General features: G+C 31.7%; 1 protein-coding gene and 1 pseudogene across 1 annotated transcript; both read left to right on the plus strand.

Annotated features, from left to right (window-relative positions):
• Positions 1–3,381: 3,381 nt before the first annotated feature.
• On the plus strand, positions 3,382–3,861 carry LOC132039214 (uncharacterized). Its single transcript, XM_059429749.1, has one exon. The coding sequence runs from the start codon at positions 3,382–3,384 to the stop codon at positions 3,859–3,861; it is 480 nt and encodes a 159-aa protein (XP_059285732.1).
• A 16,474-nt stretch (positions 3,862–20,335) lies between these two features.
• LOC132039215 (probably inactive leucine-rich repeat receptor-like protein kinase At5g48380) overlaps positions 20,336–22,185 on the plus strand; it is a 5,253-nt pseudogene continuing 3,403 nt past the window's right edge.

Raw genomic sequence — 22,185 nt, forward strand, 5'->3', positions numbered from 1 at the left:
AGCTGGACTGATTTGCTACAGAACGTAAATATTGAAACATTAGCTATGCAGCTTGATTAAACCCTAAATGTTTGCCATTTATGTAAAATGCCCTTAATTTAATCGTCTATTTTTGTACGTATCTATTTATTTTGCTGTTTGTTTGTCATAGAATCCACCTATAAGCATAAGGGTACCCTAATTAAAAACTCACTTGGGTAAGTACAATAATTGAATTAATTATTATTATTATTATTATTATTATTATTATTAGCCTTTGTTATTTTATATGAGTACACAATGCACATAGTTTCTCTTGTTGGAGCGAGTCTCGCAAAACATGCAAGAAAAAGATTATTATTATCTAAGCTCTAAATCTAATACTAATAGTTTCTTGGATTACCAGGGTGACATAATTTATTTAACTTCATTCATCATTAAACATAGATAAATAAATAAATAAATAAATAAATAAATAAAGATTATTACCTAAGCTCTAAAGCAGAAATCTGTAAGAAAAGACATAGCTATCCACCACGACCCTATTATTAAAGCAAAACAGTCTAACGTGGTCCAATGATGTTAACATGTTCTTTATTTCAAAAAATTTACGTGGCCTGTCTAAAGGGATTATTTTTACATCATCCATCTAGTTCATAATGTTATTTTATTTTGAACTTTTTTTTTGCATACCCTCTTAAGAACAATACTTAGTAATTTTAACTATGACAGTATTTGTCTATATTATCATTTATCTCTTTCTTATGTATTGATTGTTCAAAAAGATCCTCAATGCGATAAAAATGTAATATTTCGTTTACAAAACATTCTGGAACTTCTTAATTGATTCATAAAAGTTGGTTTTCATTTCCTCACATTTCTCTAAAATGAACAAAAAAAACGTTTTTTTTATACGAATGCTATATATATCTAACAAAAACTAACTATCTATTCAGCTTATTATAAACCGTATACCCCTGACCTGACTACGGACAAGCCTGCACCAAAATGATTAAATTTGTTCATATACTATTTGAAATTGAGTAACTTTGCACTCAGTTAGATGTTTAGTGTATTATTATCTCTGCCGCTAAAAGAAACGTTTACTTTTTTAAACTTGACCCTAATGATGTTTCAACCTATAAGGATATTTTAAGACATAATTCAAACTTGAAGGTAAATCTGGATCGCTTTTCTCGGAGGATTGGATTGATGGAGTTTACTAATTTCACACTAGAATTAACCCCGTCAATAATGAGAACATATACGATACAATTTAATAATAATAATAATAATAATAATAATAATAATAATAATAATAATAATAATAATAATAATAATAACAGAAAAGGGTCAAATATACCCCTGTACTATCGGAAAAGGGCCAAATATACCCCTAGTTATCGTGGCCCAAATATATTTCTTAGTTATCTTTGGTTCAAATATCTACCGTTATCTTTGCATTCAAATATACCCTCGTTTTAATGAAGGGACACGTGTCATCATCCTATTGGTCTATTTTAAATTATTTCTTAATTAATTAAAATCCAACCCATAACCCGGTATCCATTAAAAAATTCATATCCACGCCCAATATCCAATTAAAATGAAAGTTTTGCTCCCCCTTCTTCTTCTTTGCAGATTAAATGCCTTGGAGCAGATTAAATACGGCAATAGTGGGACCATCCAATTCACCATTGAAATTGAATTCAATATTGATTGAGAATAAATAACATAATAGCATAGTAAATGCAGAAAGCTAAGAACTTTGTCGCAACGAAGAAAAGAAACCAATTTTGATGGAGGATAAAGAAAATAATAGCATAGTAAATACATAAAGTTGAAAAGTTTGTTCAAGCTGAAAATATTGAATAGGAAAAAAGTCCATCCAATTGATAATAAACAACACAGTAGCATAGTAAAAGCAGAGAGCTGAAAGATTTGCTGAAGTGGAAGAAGAATTGGATTTTGATTGATGGAAAAAAAAGCAAAAGTATAGCAAAATGCAAATGCATAAAGATGAAAGCTTTGATGAAATGGACAGGCGGCGAAGGAGGAGCAAAGATTTCATTTTAATTGGATACCGGGTATGGGTATGGATTTTTTTTTTATTAGATACCGGGTTATGAGTTGGATTTTTATTGATTAAGGGACATTTTAAAATAGACCAATAGGATGATGACACGTGTTTCTCCGTTAAAATGAGGGGTATATCTGAACGCAAGTATAACAACAGGGGTATATTTGGACCCAAACTATAATGAGGGGTATATTTGACCCTTTTCCGATAGTACAGGGGTATATTTGGCCCTTTTCCGTAATAATAATAATAATATGAATGAACCAAAAATATAGCGAAGACGAAATTGAACAATTTCCGATTGTACAAAAGCAAAGCTCCACATTTTCCCACTCATTAAATGAAAGAAATGAACACGAAACCATGAATAATTGAAAAATTCAGATAGTTATACTAAAGAACTACTTCTAAAGTAAACCTCAAGTCCTTTAACAATATTCATCAAAGGATGTGAAAGGGGAATGTGATCTCCTCTCGACGTATTTTTGATTAAAAATCTCGGATTCAACATTGAAAATAAAAAAAATTATATAAAGCGTTTCCCTTTTAAATAGATCCTACATAACATGAATTTGATCGGTATGTGCAAATTATTTTAGACAAAAAATGGATAAATAAAAAATCTCAAGTCCTCAAAAGTCTAACATTATCAACTTCATGTCAATTTGTTCAATAAATTTCTATTGTTTTTAAATATACGACGACCCTCGTACTATTCTTCCACATGGTTCAAAAAAGCCAATTCCTTTCTTGATTAACTATTCCTAAAAGTAAAGTTATATAAATAGGTCCACAATCCACCTCCACCATTCCTTTCAAATCTTATAACCTCCAAAAAAAAAAAAAAAATGCCCACCGGAGAAAATTCCGATCATATTTCCCAAGAACCAAACAACCTATTTTTTCTTGCTAAAATTTTCTTTAATTCCTTAAAAATTTTCATTTCCACCAAAAAAATCTCTCTTTTAATTTTGACTTTCCTTTCCTTTCCACTCTCTTTTTTCCTCTTCTTATTTTCCTACCTAACTTTCCCTTTAAAATTTAGAATTCAACACCTTGAAGAACTCTCACTATTTTCACCTATACGTGTTGAGTCCGGACATGTATTAGAAGAAGCAAACAAAGAAGCTAAGTCTTTACTCCACTTAAAACTTTTATTCTTCTTTCCTATTTTTTTACTCTCCTTTTTTACCGCGGTCTCCGCGGTAAATGTCGCGTTTTCCGTATGTTCGAACGGAAAACCGACGGTAAAAACAGTTTTTACCACGGTAAAAACTGCATGGATACGTGTTTTGGTTACGACCACTTGCGTTTACGCGACCATGCAAGCATGTACCATATTTCCCGGGATGCTCGTTGCTTTTTTCGAGACCGGCCCGTTTATTCGGGTCGTGGTTGCGGGTCTCGGGTCGGGTTTGGAGCTCCATATGATGGCGGTTACGGGTTTGGCTCTCGTGGCATCGGTTAATGAAGGGATATACGGGTTTGATGCTATCCGGGTCGGGTCGGGTTTGATGGAGGGAAAACGGGTATGCGGGTGGGTTTTGTCCGGGTTGTTTGTTTTGTTTTCGGGTTTTATACGTGGCACGATGGAGGTGGAGATGGCGATGGACAGTTGGGATTTCGAGAGAGTTATTGAATCGACAGTTGTGGTTAAATTGTTGTGGGATAATGTGGTTTTGATTTTTTTGTATGCTTTGGTGGTTCAATGGAGTTTTGTGGTTACCACTGTTTTTTATTTTGATCTTAAGAAAAGAGATTCCGTTAAAAGTGAAAGAGATAGTGAAATTAGTTTAGGTTGATTTTTTCAAATTTCTTGGTTTTGTGATAAATTCTTGTGACACCTAGCTCATACGTCAATTGTATAATATATATTTAGAATTCAACCTTTATGGGGTTCGAGAGTTTAAAATTTTACTACACCCCATTTAATTACTAAGTTCGAATGTAGGGTGCAACTGTTTAGTAGACAAGGATCGGAACGGGGGATCCTAGATCGTATTCTTGAATTCGTTTCAGCCTTAGAGGGTTGAGTTTTGTTTTAGAGTATCCCGTTGCGATTGAATGACATATTTCAATAATGAAGAGAAAAGTCTAGTTTCTCTTTTCATTTGGAATAGGAATAGGTGTTTATTTATTTATAGATTTTTTAATATTTGTACGGTCCGAGCTAAAATTATTGATTTGATAAATACATAAATTGGACACTAAAATTCGTCCTAATATAATGATTGAGATTTCTTCATTAGGTTCGAGTAGTGAGAATAGAAAGCTTGCGATAAGAAATGCTCTATATATATTTGACCTAATGTAGGATGATTAAACAAAAACATGTATTCCTTTTTACCTTTTTTATTTTTTGATCTAAACTTTCTTTTGGCTTCTGAGTTTTTATTATGAAATCAGTTTAAAGTAGTTACTTTTGTATTGTGCCTTTAGACGTGTTAATTCTTGTGTTGTCTTTTTCATGTGGTGTCTTTAGACGTGTTTAAAATATTTCTGGTTCCAATTTCTTTGAAGAGAATCATATTCGCCCGCTAAAAAGTTAGTCGTGTCTGCTTTAAAGTATGTATGGGAACATATGAGTCAGTAACAAGTTTTCAACGACTTTTCATAGCTCAAAATTCAAGAAGATATCATAAATAAAATAAGTTGGCTCTTTTTTATTATGAAGTGCTCAGCTGTGTGTTGTGTTTGTACATTAGCATATATTCTCTGCAAAGTTTATTTTGTTGTTTCAAATATGATGACGGTGGAAAAAGTCTTCAATTGTGTTACGTATTTTTGAACTTCAAATTTATACGAATGCATAAACTTTCCTTATAAAATAAATTTGAAATTGAACAAAATGAAAATGATTCTTATCTCTTATTGTTCAAATACATATATGGACTGTTTCCTTAACTTGAATCTACTTAGTTTTCATTAAATATACATTTACTTTATTAAATGAATTTAAGCTATATACACATTGTGATATTTCACACTATTAGCATACTTTTACTGGCTATAGCATGTAATGTACTCTTTCTTTTTAGGTTGCCAAATTAAGTTTTGATAATATTTACAGTTACTTGTCGTTATAGGTCAAATTAATTTGATGGTGAAAAATTAAATATTGTTAGTGCGCAAAAACTATACTCAATCTAAAGATGATTATATGCGACATGTAAAGCAACAATGACCACAAAACAATTGTCCTGAACCAAGGTCGGAGCTAGAGGGACGGAATGAGGTTCGGATGAACTTTCTCTTTCAGAAAAGTACATAGTAAATGTTTAACTGTCTAATGAAAATTCTATCACCGCAACTATTCAGAACTAGTTGAGTTTGAGTTGGTCTAATCAAGACAAGTTAAATTCTCTTCTTATATTTTGTGGGGACATAATTTTTTTTTTTTTTTTTTTTTTACAAATAACTGGAGTAATTTGATCTGTAATTAAACATTTTTTATTCAATACACTACTAAAAAATCTCTATTTTCTCACTGATTTAATTTCCCACTGAAAAATATTTAGTTGCTATTTTCCACTGAATGTCGGTGGAAAAAACCTAAATAGGAATAGTATTTTTTGCACGGAAAAATTAGAAAGTTTTCCAACGGAAACCAATTTCTTTTTTTGGTGAAGAAAAATATATTATTAATCTCCACGAACCAACCATTACAGTGTACCAGCCAACAGGAGAAGTAAACTGCTATTCTATGCTATGTAAAGACAGCCCAATCCTATACAAGTGTACTATCCTATCTAAGTATGTCCTCTATCCAGTCTTTGCATTTGTGGCTCTGTTTTCTGTTAAAAAAAGAATCTTTTCTAAGTTTGCACTTCTGTTTAATTTGATCACATAGCAGCTGAGGTTGAGGGAGTTTAAAATCCCATAGTGCTGAGTTTCTGGCCTTCCATATCTTATACACCAGTGTTGCCAGTGTTCCCATAACTAGTTCACCTATGGTGGTTCTATCCAATCTCCTCCATATACCTTTAAAGTCTAGTATTTGTATTCCTTTGCCCAAGCATGTTTCTGAGAAGCTACACTCAAAGAACAAATGCTCTATAGTCAAACATTTATCATCTTGACTAATCCTCATCTTATAGAGTCTATCTTTTGTCAATAATCTCCTATGCATAGCAATCCAGCTAATGAGGCTGTGTTTTGGTATTATCCCTTTGTTCCATATCCAGCTACTCCATACCAATTGTTCTTGTTCCCCCCTGTTCCATTTATAACCACTGCCTACTGTATATTTGCCAATTGGTGTGAGCCACCCATTCTGAATATATCCAGGGGCAAACTTATCTCTTAAATGACATGCCTTCTTCCAATACCAGCAGCAGTCTGCCGGAAACTTATTTTTCATTATGCGTTTTTTCAGTGAGCTGATTTGATGAAAATGAGATGAAAAAATCATATTTTGTATCACAAATTTAACACTAAATATCGATGAGAAAAACCTATGTTTTTCTAGTAGTGATGGCTCCTGAATTCTTTGTTGGTATAAAAATGTTCTGAGTAGCAAAGGAAAGAAAACATTATCATTATTGTCGTGAAAAATTTACCATTAATTTATCCACTAACATTGCAAGTGGAAAACTTTTGAAAAGTCAAAAAGAATAAGACTAGCGATTTTTCTCAAGAAGTATATTTCATTTGCAATTAAGTCCTTCTAGTTTTGAACTTTCATCATCCATTATGCATGAAACTCTAAGTAAACTACAATTTAGTTATTTGTAGCAAATGTGAAGTCTTAGGAAGGATATTTTTCTATTATTCTATTCTATTATATATAAGCCTGTAAGGAGGACCAACACAACATCAAACACTTGTACCGAAAGCCTTATAAATTGTACATGCAATGAATGCTTGTACCATAAGCTATATAACTTGTACACTTTACCCAACTATTTTTTTATCCCACATAGACATATGCCATAGTACTTAATATTTATTCCCTTCTCATATATAGATGTATGCACTTCAATTTTAATTCTCCGACACATTTATTTCCTCCGTATATTTTTACTTATTCACTTTTGACTTTTCATGTTCTTGCTGAATATTTATTCTCTTCTCATGTATAGACGTTTGCAATTCAATTTTAATTCTACTACACAAATTTATTTCCTCCGTACACTTTTACTTGTTCACTTTTGACTTTACACGTTCTTTAAGAATTAATAAATCCCACGAGGACATATGTCATAGTACTTAATATTTATTCTGTTCTCATGTATACACGTATGCACTTCAATTTTAATTCTCTGACACATATTTATTTCCTCCGTGCACTTTTACTTGTTCACTTTTGACTTTTCACGTTCTTGCTGAATATTTACATATGTCATAGTACTTAATATTTATTCTCTTCTCATGTATAGACGTGTGCACTTCAATTTTAATTCTCCGACATATTTATTTCCTCTGTGCACTTTTACTTGTTCACTTTTGACTTTTCACGTTCTTGCTAAATATTTATTCTTTTATCATATATAGACGTATGCAGTTCAATTTTAATTCTCCTACACAAATTTATTTTCTCCGTGCACTTTTACTTGTTCACTTTTGACTTTTCATGTTCTTGAAGAATTAATAAACTTCACGTGGATATATGTCATAGTACTAAATATTTATTTTCTTCTCATGTATACACGTATACACTTCAATTTTAATTCTCCGCCACGTATTTATTTCCTCTATGCATTTTTACTTGTTTCATGTATATACGTATGCATTTCAATTTTAATTCTCCAACACATATTTATTTCCTCCGTGCACTTTTACTTGTTCACTTTTGACTTTTCACGTTCTTACTGAATATTTATTCTTTTCTCATGTATACATGTATGCACTTCAATTTTAATTTTTCGACACATATTTATTTTCTCTGTGCACTTTTACTTATTCACTTTTGACTTTTCATGTTCTTTAAGAATTAATAAATGAAGTACTCCCTCCGTCCCATATTACTTGGCCACATTACTTGACTTTTCACATTCTTTATGAATTAATAAATGAAGTACTCCCTTCGTCGTATTACTTGCCACATTACTATACTTGACTTTTCACGTTCTTTAAGAATTAATAAATGAAGTACTCCCTTCGTCCCATATTACTTGGTTGTTCACTTTAACTAACTACTTTTTTATCCCACGTGGACATATGTCATAGTAGAGAATATTTATTCTTTTCTATTGTATACACGTATGCACTTCAATTTTAGTTCTGCGACACATTTATTTCCTCCGTGAACTTTTATTTGTTCACTTTTGACTTTTCACGTTCTTTAAGAATTAATAAATGAAGTACTCCCTCCGTCCCATATTACTTGGCCACATTACTAAAAGTTTCTAATATATATAAGTGTCCAAGAGGGGCGAACACAGCAACAACAAATAAGAGGAAAAAAAATATGGAGACTCACTACGAAAAATCGCAGTATCCTTTGCAATATACAAATCATAAAGATTAACTAAATTGAGTAACCAAATTAATCATATTGGGCCCCGTGCATCGCACGGGCATAGTTTGCTAATTTTACTACTATATAGAAATGAGAGTTTGGGGTGGACGAACAAGGGTAATATGGGTATTCTAAAAAAAATCTAAGGGTAATTCTATAAATTGAAGATTACTCTTCATGAATTTGCATTAGACACGTGTATTGCTTTTTGTTAGATACACATTTCACAATCTAAGGCCTCGTTCGGACATGGTTTGAAACCTGGTTTGAAATCATGTTTGGACATGTAATTTGGATATTTTAAGAAATTTTTCTCTTATAGACATAAAATACCCACAAGTTGTGAAAACTATCAAAACATTCTCAATTCTTATACAATCTTACCAAATGAGCAAGTCATAGTTCATAACAAAATTAATACGCTAATTCATAATAACCGGCTCAAAATTAATACTAGAAGACCTTTCTAAAAATACAACATTAATTGATCAAATTTTAGTTCAATAAATAAAATTAAACTATGGGTCTTTTTTTACAAAATTAAAAGGTTGGCAGACATAAATAAAATTTGATAAAAATTAATGAGATTGGTAAATGATTATTGGGGTTAATTGTTAAAAATATCTACCAACTTATGGGTCTTTTTTTATAAAATATAAACTTAAGAGTTAAATTTTATATTTTAAAAAATTAAAACTGTGGTTTCAAACCCCAAATCATATCTTTTTGGATGATTTGAGGTTTTAAATGCATGTCCAAGCGCTGGTTTGAAACTATGGTTTCAAAACTCATGGCCAAATGCCTACTAATTCTTTGGTTTTACATTCAATTACTCAAAGTTCAAAAACCTCAACTCTTCCTTTTGGCTCTTAGCTCTTTCAAGTGCCATCTCACTCTTCTGGTTAGTTTTCTAAACTTTCTTCAATGCTTCTTCCTGTTTTCATTCTTTTAAAGTGTGAAAATTTTCTGTTGATGGGTCTGGATGGTCGTTTATGGCGCGAGAGCCCTGAGAATTCTTTAAATTGAGCTCTCTAATGGAAATGGAGTGCTACCGTACATACATACTTCGCCATGTGATTGTATTTTTTGGTGTCTTCACTCTTGAGAGATTTTAATTTCTCTATTTTTTTTTATCTGGTTTGGCCTCTCTGTTTCCAGAGTTATTTGGGCAACCATTCTTTTATTTATGTCAAAATTTTGTGTGTATAGGTTAGTTTCCTTTTCTTTTTGAATAATATCTTGCTAGTGTTTTTACATGCAAGTTAGTGATTCTGTGTGCACATGCATAATGTCTATCTGATGAATTATATCTTCGTTACAACAATTAGTGCAGAATAAACAAAAAACCTGAGGTATCAAAGATGTCTAGAATTTTTTAAGTGGATTATGAACCCAAGGCGTTTGACAATAAGTTTAAAATTCGTCTACTCATTTGTAATAATGATCGTCACTTTTCCTGCCTCGCTGCTAGACATGAAACAGAAGAAAGCTTTCAAGAGCTACCTTTTTGTAACTTAGAGAGGAATTTGATCATACTTTCAAGAATGATCATAAAGAACTTTGGTCCTTTTGAGCAGTTGTGATGGGCTTAGTGATTGAACAAAGTATAACAACAGTGATGACTTAGATGGACTTTTTTGGATAACTGAGTGCTTTTCTGTGGAAGAAGGAAAATTGTTGTCACAAAACTTGATTTGTTACTTTACATCTATAGAGAAGTGGTAAGCACAAGCAGAGGAAAAAAAAACATTAACTCTTTGACAAGCCCTAAAACACATATAATACTATGCTAATTGAGCATGTTAGTTCACTCTTGAAAATGTTTCAATTGTTGAGGAAAAAAAGGGGAGTAAAATAAAAGGTTGTTGTTTGAGGTCATGTGAATATGTTCTTAAATTGCATTTTAAAAGTAGTTTAGGAAAAGAATGAATTCACAAATCAAAAGTTGTGTGAGATCATGTGGATGGATTGTTGGTGTTCTGTGGTAATAGGAAGTTCTACCTTTAAATTATGCAAGTTAACTTCCTGTTACCTATGAGTAACAAGACTCAATCGAATACGTACGGAAGGCAATCTCAATGTTCTATGGTATGAAGCTTACATGTAATTTGTCTCTCATTTACCCTAATTGCGGTGTGTCTGCATTATCAGATAATATAATCTTTCCCAACTTCAATCCTACTAACTCATTTCCGTAAGTGCATTTAATGTCATCTTACTAGGTGTCCAGGGAGTTGGTGGGGAAGTGTAGCAATAGTACAGAGAAAAGAGCATATAGGTGAGAATAGGATATTTCGCCTCTGCACTATGAACTTAGTTTTTTAAATTATCTCACCAAAACATTTGCCTTATCCGGTGAACAAGGAAACTGTTACCTAGACATTCCTAATATTTGGGTTTCTCTGCATTTGTTGTCTGTTTCTCGCTCTCTCTTTATGGAGCATGAGCACCAACAAATTTTAGCTTATTTCAATTTCAATACTATGGTAGGAAATATAAAGGTCAACTTAGATAGAGCATGAAGGCAGCTCCCTTGCTATTGGTGGCCTAATTGCATTGGCTAAAAATTCTGCTGATGTTTCTGAGAAATAGAATTAAAGAAAAAAAAAAGTAAGGTAGACATCTCATAATTCCTTGGATATGTTGTGGAATTTTACAATTCTTCTGGTTGGCAGCACGATTTTGTTAGTAAAACTAAGTCATTCTTTTCAAAAAAACTGATAGCTCATAATCTTTTGAATAAGTGCTAAGACTTTCTTACAGTATTTAGTAAGTGCAATTCTTACGAGCAAATTAGTATTGTGTAACTGCTATCCTTTTGGTTCTATATTTGTAATATAGTTACAAAGCTTTGAGTTCTTAGTGAACCACATTATAGCCAAGGTGTACATATTTCTAACAAAAGAGCTTGCAGAACTATCAGGAAAAAAGGAGATACTTCATTTTATATTTATTTGTATTTGCGATATGTTATAGAGTAGAATCAATCCTTGCTACTTCGGTTACGAGCTTGATTTAGCACAGGATCATGTTTTTAATTGTTGTTGACTGACGTTAATAATTTTAATTCGTAACAGTTAATTTCGCTACATTTTTTGAGGTAATTGATTAAAAATATACTAAGAAAAGCTAACGAAAGATATGGTCTTTTTTGTTAGGACAGCAAGCGACGTAGGCTATTTATGTCAACTGCTTGATTTCCAGATTGGCAATTTGAAGCTCTTTAGCAAGGCCAAAAGAGGTATTTAAAATTGCTAGGTGAAGATTACTCCTATCCCAGATCATACTCTCTTTGTTTTTCCATCTCTACATTGTTATTTGTATCTTCAAATCTATGTTTACTTTCTTAGGAAAATAAATGAAAGGAAAATGGTTAATAGCTGCATAAATTTTCATCATGTTTCACCTAGCACGGTCACTTTTCAAAAACTATGTCCCCTTTTTAATTCAATGTCCTGGTTACCCTTGGAAAACTAATGAAAGCACCATCTTTTACTTAAAATATAGTGCTTGAAAAGGAAAATACATAAATGATGATGTAGAGATCCTTCTCTTTGTCAAATTTTAGTTGTGGAGCTCATTTATCTTATAGTAGTACTTTTTGTTGGTGATGGAAATGAGAAAATGTACTCACCTACATTAGTGTAGAGATCTTGAAACTTTAGCTTCTTTTTTGGAATATTCTTCATTTTCAGTTTGCCTGCTTCTTGATGCTTCATTGTCACAAGTAAAAATGAAGGGTTAGGGTTGTTTTATTTAATTTTCTCAATATAATCCTCCACAACACACTAATTCAAGAAAGTCAGAGGGTTGATATTCATTTAGTGAATTTAGCAGGAAACATGATCCATAAAATGTTAGTACTGCCTCTTTAAATGTTAGTACTGCCTCTTTAAGTCGGAATGCTATGACTTCATCATTAAATTTGAATGAGTTCTAGTGAAGCATCCAAGAGCACTACAAAAATAGGAACGTGGAAAAGCCAAAGCTGCATTGCTGATCACAATTGCTAGATGAGAAGTTAACGAAGTTAGTATGTTAACATATATGTATTGAACTTTACGGTGGTTTGAGTTTTTCATATTGGAGCCTGGGTTGCTGCTGATTCGGAAGAGTCCTTACTAGACATTGGTAGCTTTGCCTTCGATTATCTGAGCATGGGAGTGCAATAACTGAAGCTGAGTAGTGGAAGGGTCATGAAAATTGAAGCCTCTCTCCACTAACTTCAAAAGCCAGGGTCCCTCTGTGTGAGACTTCCATTTCTAGATTTCAATACTTATTGACAAATTGACTGGCCAAAATTCCAAGCACTTTTGAAGTGGTTAATCTCTCACCTTAAAGTTGAGTGAAGCTACAATTATCCTCCTTTGCTCAAGGAAGGCACAAACATTGTTTTGTTGCTCCAAATGCCGCTGCTGTTATGTCTTTGTGCTCAGATGTTGATTGTTTTTTCTTTTTTGGGTTGTCTTTTTCAGTTCTTAAGATAGATTTCTTTACAGGTTCAACTTATTTTGTAAAAGATTTGTCTTCCATGTATTGAAATATTTTGCAATATGTGTTGTGAGTTCTCCTAAGCATTTGCATTTTTGTATTCTTTACTCTTTCATATACATCAGTGTTGTACAACTTTTTTCAGGCGATATTGCTATTCTAACCTTCACTTGGGCCCGTGCAGTGCACGGGCAGCCCCTTCTAGTATAACTTTAAAATGGCACTAATATAAGAGAATAATAGTCTGAATTGATTTTCTTTATTCTTTTTCAATATTCAATATTTCTTTATATCTATATTTTTATTTTTATTTTTTACTTTATCTTCATTTATTGTTTTTTTATTTCACTTTTGTTTTGGTTAATCTTGTCCTATCATCTTTAGTATCCACTTCACATGCTGATACTTAACTGCTAATTTTCCTTTTTTATGTTACTATAACTTTCATTAAAATATTCGTTATTGTTGCTACAATTGTTATTGTCATTGTTATAGTAATTAACATCTTAAATTTTGTTTTATTTACCAATTAAAAGAGTTGGGAAGCTAAAAAGGAAAGGAAAAGAAAAGTCAAGGGGACATGGGCCAAGTCGTTAGTCCATTAGTCAAGACCCGGGCCCATCAAAATTTAATTTGAATAAGACAAGACATTATTGAAATTCGACCCTTTATTAGGAGATTGAGTTTCGTGGTTCACTACAAATGCTATTTTAGTTAAGCGATATTTTCCATAAGAGATTACTAAAGATAACACAGGAAATTGCTAAATAAATCAGTAAAAGTCTTTTAGAAATTATTTTCTTTCAGTTCAAATTGTAAGTGATCACAAGAGATTATGTTCTCAATATTTATCCGAATAACCAAGACATTTGACTCTGCAGAAAGAATTTTAAGATCCGTAATAGACCTCGAATTCGACCCTACCTTCCATGTTTCTCTAGACTAATTTGCATCATCAATTATTAATGGAAAATTAGAGATCTTGCTATAGTCGATACTTCCTTGCAATTCAATAATCTCTTCTTCCCCTTTTCTCTTCTTGCAATGAAAATATAGAACTGTATAATTCACAAGCTCGAACACCTTCAATAAACAAGAACCATTCACCAAAATCAACGTTGAAATATTCTTGTTAACAATCCATTTCTCATCTTTAACAATCCTAGTACCCACAAAAATAATTAAAGCCAATAAGTTGAACACAATGTTTAAAATAAACCCTTTCATCTTATTGCCCTTAATTATTTTTCCAGCTTTTCCAAGAGCCATAACTCCATAATAACCTTCTTCAACAATTGAAACCACTAAGGCCAGCACCCAAACGACCGATAAATATAGATAGAAAATATACGCGAATATTGCGAAAATAATAACCATTGAAAAATCATATAAGTTAGAGGTAGCCAATAAAGGAGTTGCCATGGATAAACATAAGAAAAAATATCCAATAACAAGAATTGTAGTGTAAAACATTGTGAAAAATAACCTTTTGTGTGATCTTAAAATCTTGATACCTAAATCTTTGAAATTTAAGGTTTTATCATGGTATGATGTAGAAGAAATTAAGATTATTGTGCTAGTAGAGAAAATTGAGATGATGAAATAGGACAAGGTGAATGAAAAATCAATGGCCAAAACAAGTTTAAAATTTTCTTTAATATTAGAAAGGAGATTACCAAGTGAAGAACCATTTGTACTAGAAATAGGAATGAGGGATTCTTTAATAAACATGTCTCTTAACAAAGAATCAGAAGTGAATTTGAATATCAGGAAGAAGATTGATGTCAAAATAAGGTAAAACATGGTTATTAATCCCATGATTTTACCATTTTTTGGAATAAGTTGGATGGATTCCCTAAGAATCCCTACAAAACTAAAAAAATAGTAATGCCCCATTGTTTGATTCTTGAAATTTTTGGGATTAGGTATGATAGTGAGTTTGGTTTTTTGAAGTTATAAGCATTTGAAGATTTGCAAGTGTAAAGCTTTTGAAGTAGTCAATGGAAGTAGAATTATGTTGCCTTATTATTTTATTTTGCTTATACGAGGTCTTCCTTTGAAAGTACTTGCCTTAATTTAGTTACTAGGTATTTGTTTGCAACTGTTAAAATACAATAAATTGACCATTGGAATTTTTAATGGGGTCTTTTAACATTTTTAGCCATTGGCTAAAAAAGCTTTCGTTTAATTGTTCAACCATAATGTTTGTAGTCGTACTTGGTGTATAAATAAATATGTAAAATTTAAGGGTGGAGTTAGGCTTTTGGTTATATTTCTCTTAAAAAAATCATTAAATATGTAAAAATTATTAATTTACAATCTAATAACTTAAAAAGACTAGAATTCCAAATCCATACTTTAAATTCTGACTTCGTATCTATATATAATAAACGTATAATATATAGATAGTAATTATACACAAATTTGTATTGTAAAGCTTTTGAAGTAGTCAAGGTAAGTAGAATTATGCTGCCTTATTTTATTTACGAGGTCTTCGTTTGAAATTGCGCTGTGTTTATTCTATTTGCAAGGTCTTTGTTTGTCACTGTCAGAATAAAATAAATTAATTAACCAGTGGAGTTCCGTAGGTTGATTTACGCAAATGTTTCTTTATAGCCTACCATTTAGATTTTGTCCCTGTTATTAAAAGTTTTGTAGTATAGCACTTAGTAAATTACCCGTTCAGATAATGTTAGATTCGAGTCTAATATTTGCTTGTATATATGTTCAATTTTACAGACAATAACATTAGACTGTCGTCTAATATTTGCAATAACTTACAAAATTTAAATCGTGATCTAACTTTTTTTATAAAATTTTCAGTTTGTTCAAAAAGAATTTTTAAACCGCTATCTAAAAAGCTCATTTACAAGAAAAAAGTATTATTTATCAAACATCTGTCGCAGAAAAAGGTAACCCACCAAGATTTCACAATTTCTATAAGTATCACAGGTGTCGTTAAAGAGAATAAGGGAAAGATATTGAATAATTTCTATAAGGTTTAAACTCTCATTCTTATAGCATGTTTGCCAAATTTTCGAATTTTGTTTATTTTGAAGATTGTTTTTTTTATCAGAAATATTTTTCTAGAAAATGCTTTTGGAGAGAGCTACTTTGCTTGACTAGTCAGTTGGAATATCACTTGTTTTCACTATTATAGCAATAATTTGTGCTTAATCAAGGTTCCGAAAGTGCTTATTGGTGAAAAGTTTTTTTCGTACCTTTTGATATATAGCTTCTGCTAATACTCAAAAGTACTTTTTTTTTTTTTAAAAAAAGTTTGATCAAACACCTCAACTCTCTACAATAAATTATTTTTATAATAAAACTAAACGCTTTTGACTTCCCAAAAACTTGATCAAACTAGCTATTAGTCTATACAAGTCTATCCATTTGTTGACTTTACTCCATGCTAGCGTATGGCTCGAGTATTTTTAAGCAGTCATGTAAACATAATGGTAATTAGAGATTGCAGAATTAATCCATAAAATATGACCCGCCTAATTCGTATAAGTTTAGGTTGGTCATTTATTAACTCAACACATTTTGATTCGTTCAAATACGGGCACATCCGGCGGTGTGACACCCCTAATGGTAATCGACATTATTATCGTAGAGAAAAAGAAATTTATTAGATTCATCCGTTTAATAGATTTAAATTTCTTGAAAAATTGATTGTGATTTTGACAAAACCAACTACGAAAAGGTCAAATGATTGTACAGTCAATTATAATAATTTCTAGGAAATAAGAATTCGCCTTGCAATTATCTTGTTTGACAAGTTCCTTGAGGAAATTTATTTCGAACTTTTGGCACTTTCTTCATTTCTTCCATACGAAGATTGCATTAAAAGGACAATAATTTATTTAAATTAAAAGGATTTCTTTTTCCACCAATATAATGGAAAGACTGAAAAAGAAATATCAACAGCACAGCTGACAAAAGGATGGATCGATAAGTCGATTCTTCGAAAATGATCTCTTATGTTCGCTTATAATTTGAAAAAATTAAAACGAAAAATCCAAAAAAGAAGAAAATATCCCTTTAAACTCTCATGTATTATTCTTTCAAATCTCATATGTTATTTTTAAGGACCTAAAAGGATCTTCTACCTAAATAGTAACGATCATAGAATGATCAAAGAACTGGGGAGAAAAGTATATACGACGATGTGATATTTGACTAATTTGTAAAATAAGAACTACGACCTGATTTCTTTTATGGAAATGACCTTTTGATAGCTGCATTCTGTTCTGACTAATCTGAATTAGTGCCGTGTAAAATTTATTAAAGAGTGAAGGGCTTCCATCCATGATTTTTTTATTGACAAGGCTCAAACGTGAACCTCTAATTAAAGGCGAAGGATCATATTCATCCCACGAGAAACTTTGGTAGTCTAATGTCTTGTATATTCGTCAAATAGATTGTACAAAAACCTTTTATTCTCCACTTTGACTCAGTCAATATATTGACTACTCAAATTAATAATATCATAATAATTAGATAAAATAGTAGTAATCAATTACGAAGAGGCAATATAAATAGCAAGCTCATGCTATTGTTGAATCCACACACAAAGAAAGAAAAAAAAGTAGACTCTCAAAATATCATTTTGTACCTTCAAGAAATAGCTAGCATGGAATTTTATGAGTTTTTTGGTTTTCTCTCAATTCTCAAAGAATCTCTTCAATTAATTCCAAGAAATGGAAAGCTATTTGCATTAACAAGTTTTCTTTATTTTCTATTTTCCTCTATCCTTTTATTAATATCGAATTTAGAAGTTAAATTCTTCATCCACGATATTACTTTCAAGGCATCAATTTTGTCTACTTCAATTGATGATACATTTAAAATCATGAAAATTCTTGCTGATATTACAAAGGATTTAAGAATACTTCTAATTATATATGTTGCAACTCTTGTTGTTCTGTCTTTACTCTCTATTTTATATAAAATCGCAGCTATTATATCATCCTTTATTTCTTATAAAAATACCAATATTTCTCTCAAAGACTTTGTCTTGAGAATTTCCAGTGCATTTAAATATGCAATTATAACTGGATTATACACGAGCATGTTCGGTATTGGTTATTTTCTTATTGTCATATTTTTGCTAAGTCCTATTTTAATTTCCCCTAGCAATATTTTCCTTTTCTCTATAGCAATTTTTGTTGGAATAATTTCTTTCCTCTTTTTTCTATATTTATCAGTTGTTTGGACATTGGCTTTGGTTATTTCAGTGATTGAAGAAGATTGTTATGGAATTAAAGCCATAGCAAAAGCTGGAAGACTCATTAAGGGGAATAGATTAAATGGATTTATGTTAAATGTTATATTTTCTACAATTTCATCATTACTATCCCAAAGTTATTTGAAGCTTAAACCTAATGGGGTAATTAACCAGACAATTATACTTTTGTTTGTGGTTATTTTATCTTCTTTGGTTAATTTATTGTTATTAGTGGCATATACTGTGCTATACTTTCATTGCAAGAAGAACCATGGAGAAGAAGAAGTGGAGGTGAATTTTGAGTATAGCAAAGTATAAGAGAAGCATTTTGTTTTCTCTTTGTAATTTATTAAAATAAGGTTCAAGCTCCAAGAATGGAATATCCCTGTTGGGTTGGAGCTCTTTCCTCTTAAACAGGATTTACGCGGGACAAATTATGCATTAGTCAGTTCAGTGAATTCCAAATACAAGATGGTTATATGTAATTTGTATTTCATTTTCTTAATATATATAGTGCTTTGACGCATTTGCTCATTTTGCTCTATTTTTCTTTTTATGCATTTAGTTGGTGTAAATTGTTATATTATTTATTATCAGTAATATATGGTGTATGGACTACCTATGTTGTCTCTTAATATTTACTTTGCCATATCAAATAGCTAGGATATAATTAACGAGTTAACATGACTTCAGTTAATAAGACAACTCATTCAATAATGGAGTACTTTAGTCTTCTCCTTTTGAAAAGTCTATAACGAAACTAAGAAGTCAAATGAAAATTTTATTTTTTATAAAAGACATTGAATGATTAAGGTTGACAGAAACAAGTCAATAAATTTAGTGGATCAGTTTAGGAGACCTTAATGACTATATAAATTAAACCTATTCAAATTTTAAATATGATTGTTGATTATTCACGCACCACTTATTTTCTTTTTGTGAATCAATATCGGCACTAATGTTGGTCAAATGATAAAACCTGAACGAGTAAAATCTTGAATTAAACCGTATTAGCCTCTATTGAGGTTTATTCCTCACTTTTGTATTCAATATAGCTTGGTATTCGTATCTTATTCTGTCTCAAAATCAAGATTCTAATAGAATTACAATTTGTGTTAGAAAAGATAACATTGTTAGCCAACGTTAATAATATTTTTTAATAAGACATGCCATGTAGGGAGTATATTAGATCAAATGAGACTAAATTAAAACCTTGAGCCATCTGGCAAGAAGCTTTGTAGTCCAACGGTTAGGATAATTGCCGTCCAAGCAATCGACCTGGGTTCCACTCCTTGCAGACGCATATGCTTTTTTATTCATACAACTTTTTCTACATTCTAATCCCTGAACCAAGGACTCCTAAGCGGGTTCGACTCCCAGCAGACGCATATGCTTTTTTATTCATACAACTTTTTCTACATTCTAATCCCTGAACCAAGGGACTGCTCATTATTTCGTTTGAGTACGGATAAGCGATAAAATAAGTTAGGGATAATATTTAGATGAATATTTAATCTATTGTTTGGTTGGGATATAAGCGGCGTTTAGTCAGGTCCGATCATGGGATAATTCGTCTCCAAGCAATACTGCACTCGGTTCGACTTAAAGCGGAGACGCATATGCTTTTTTATTCGTACAACTTTTTCTACATTCTAATCCTTGAACCAAGGACTCCTAAGCGCTCGTTTGGTACAAGAGATAAGGACAAATAATTCCGGGATAATATTTAAGATGAATTTATTCCATGTTTGGTTGGGATAAAATGGTGGTGTAACTAATTCCGGGATTGTAGTGTTATTTTATCCTTGTAGGAGGGTGGAATAATTAATCCCAGGACAAGTTATCCTGGGATAACTTGTTTCCAGCCAAACGACCCCTTAAGAGTGTAGCTTCTCCTAAGTCTTTGGTGGACAACTTATGGATGATATTTTGTTAAGAATCTGAATGAATTAGATCTAGTCGAGGATTTTTGTTAAAATTTTCGAATGCATCCTCGTTGATTTGTAACAAGAGATAACTCAGTCAGATTCGTGTCTCCAAAGTGTAGCATTTGCTGAATAAACCCGACCTCTCAAGTATAGTTTCTGAAGCAGTGATGGAAGCTTGTTACATTGGGACAATTTTTCGAAGTGTGGCATTTCATTGGAACCAAGATTATTTGTGTTGGGTCTCGAGAAATTCCAAGCTTCAAGATCTTAGAATTGATGAATTGTTGTCTCAAAATGAGCTAAAAGTAGAGAAAGGGGGATGCCAAGGCTCCAAAAAGTTGTCTTTTGTAGAAGGCATAGAGTACAAATTGATCACCGTAAGTCCTCAATTGGACATACTGGTAACAATAAATTATCAGTTTAATGACTTAACAGAGGCAGGGTTTAAGATTTGAAGCAAATGAGTTTGGGATTCTAGTTCTTTCAGGTTATTGCGTGATAACGTCCAAATTCACTCCTCAAAGAGAAAGTGTACATAGTCGTATGCAATATAATTTACCCAACTATGAGTCGGGGTCGATCCCACAGGAAACAATATACTAGGTGATTTAAACAAGTAAGAAATTATCACCAACTTCGCTAAGCCAAACACTCTTTCAATATTTGATTTTTGTTTTAACAACTAACAAAGATAAAACTAACTAGAAAGCGGGTAAAATTATCAATGGCCACAAGTATGGATACAAAGGACATTACGCAAGTAACGATCCAATGTATTTCACAATTTTACAACTATGAGTGAGTTTATGCTAATTAGATAATGATCTCTAAAATCTCATCAAAAGTCTCTCGACCAAATCAATGAATTTCACTCTAAGCTTTCTCAAGCCTTAGAGTGTGATATTAAGCACAATCAATATAATCTCAAGTAACTTTCCTATCTCTAGCTCAAGTTATTAGATGGGATTTAATGACCTAAATTCTTGTTAATTAATCTTTTCCAACCTCAATCTTCCTCTCTCGAGCTCAAATCGAAGTAAATGGGCAGGTCTTAGGGTTAGCTAATCCCTTAAGAAACATTAAAGAACAAGATTAATTAAAACAACAAAGACCCCCTTCAATAGAAATAAAAATCGTTCAATACATAAGCATAACAAGAGATTTCATCTAACTTTGCAAATGAATATTTTCATAAACAAGATTAAAGGGATGGAATAAAATTCTACACACTTAGATATACAATACAAAGCAAGGAATTGAAGAAAAGGTTAAGAAATTTATCATTAAAGTGCTCCAATCTTCTCTTCCAAAGTGTGAGTTGATGAACCCTAGTCTCCAAATCTTGTGTTGAAAATGACCAAAGATGATGATTTTTTCCTTCAAGTGTTGCTTTTATAGCTCCCCAATATTTCCACATCAAAATATGACCAAAACAGCCCCATATTTTCAGATTTTGACAATTGTCCAGATTTGGCAAAACTGTCCAATTTTTGCAGTTTTAGCCATTTTTGTCATTTTCTTAACTTTGACCTCTTTTTGACTTGTTTTTCACTTGATTTCTTCATGATTGTTATACCCCATTCTAATCGGGTTAAATTTGAGTACAACATATTGGTGATTCCCAATTTGCTTTATTTAAGGAGTCGCCACCTAATTGATTTTAAGGTGAATTAGGGCACCTAATTATTAACTAAGGTAAAGCTAAGTGAACCTCTGTTAATAGTCTGCTTAATCAGTGTGATTCTAAGTAAGGGTTCTAATTATCCTAAAGGGAAGGGATTAGGCATCCTATAAGATCCGTTAACTACGGTTTACCGGCCAAACTTAGGTTAATTAATTAAAGTTAAAGATGCAGTGTTTACATTTTAATGAAAACGGCTAAGAAATATTGCTAAGATTTTAAAGAAAAATGTAATAACATGGTTTAAAATAAAATTTACAAAAAATAATAATTTGCATAAAAAAAAAAAATAACTCTAAATGCTATTTTAGAAGAAAATTTATAAAGCTTAGACTT

The sequence above is a fragment of the Lycium ferocissimum genome, chromosome 12 (genome assembly GCF_029784015.1).
Source record: "Lycium ferocissimum isolate CSIRO_LF1 chromosome 12, AGI_CSIRO_Lferr_CH_V1, whole genome shotgun sequence".
Classification (NCBI taxonomy): Eukaryota; Viridiplantae; Streptophyta; class Magnoliopsida; order Solanales; family Solanaceae; genus Lycium; species Lycium ferocissimum.

Bases quoted from the DNA above. Each gene is read 5' to 3' on its own strand.
- LOC132039214 (XM_059429749.1), top strand. From the start codon at position 3,382: ATGCAAGCATGTACCATATTTCCCGGGATGCTCGTTGCTTTTTTCGAG.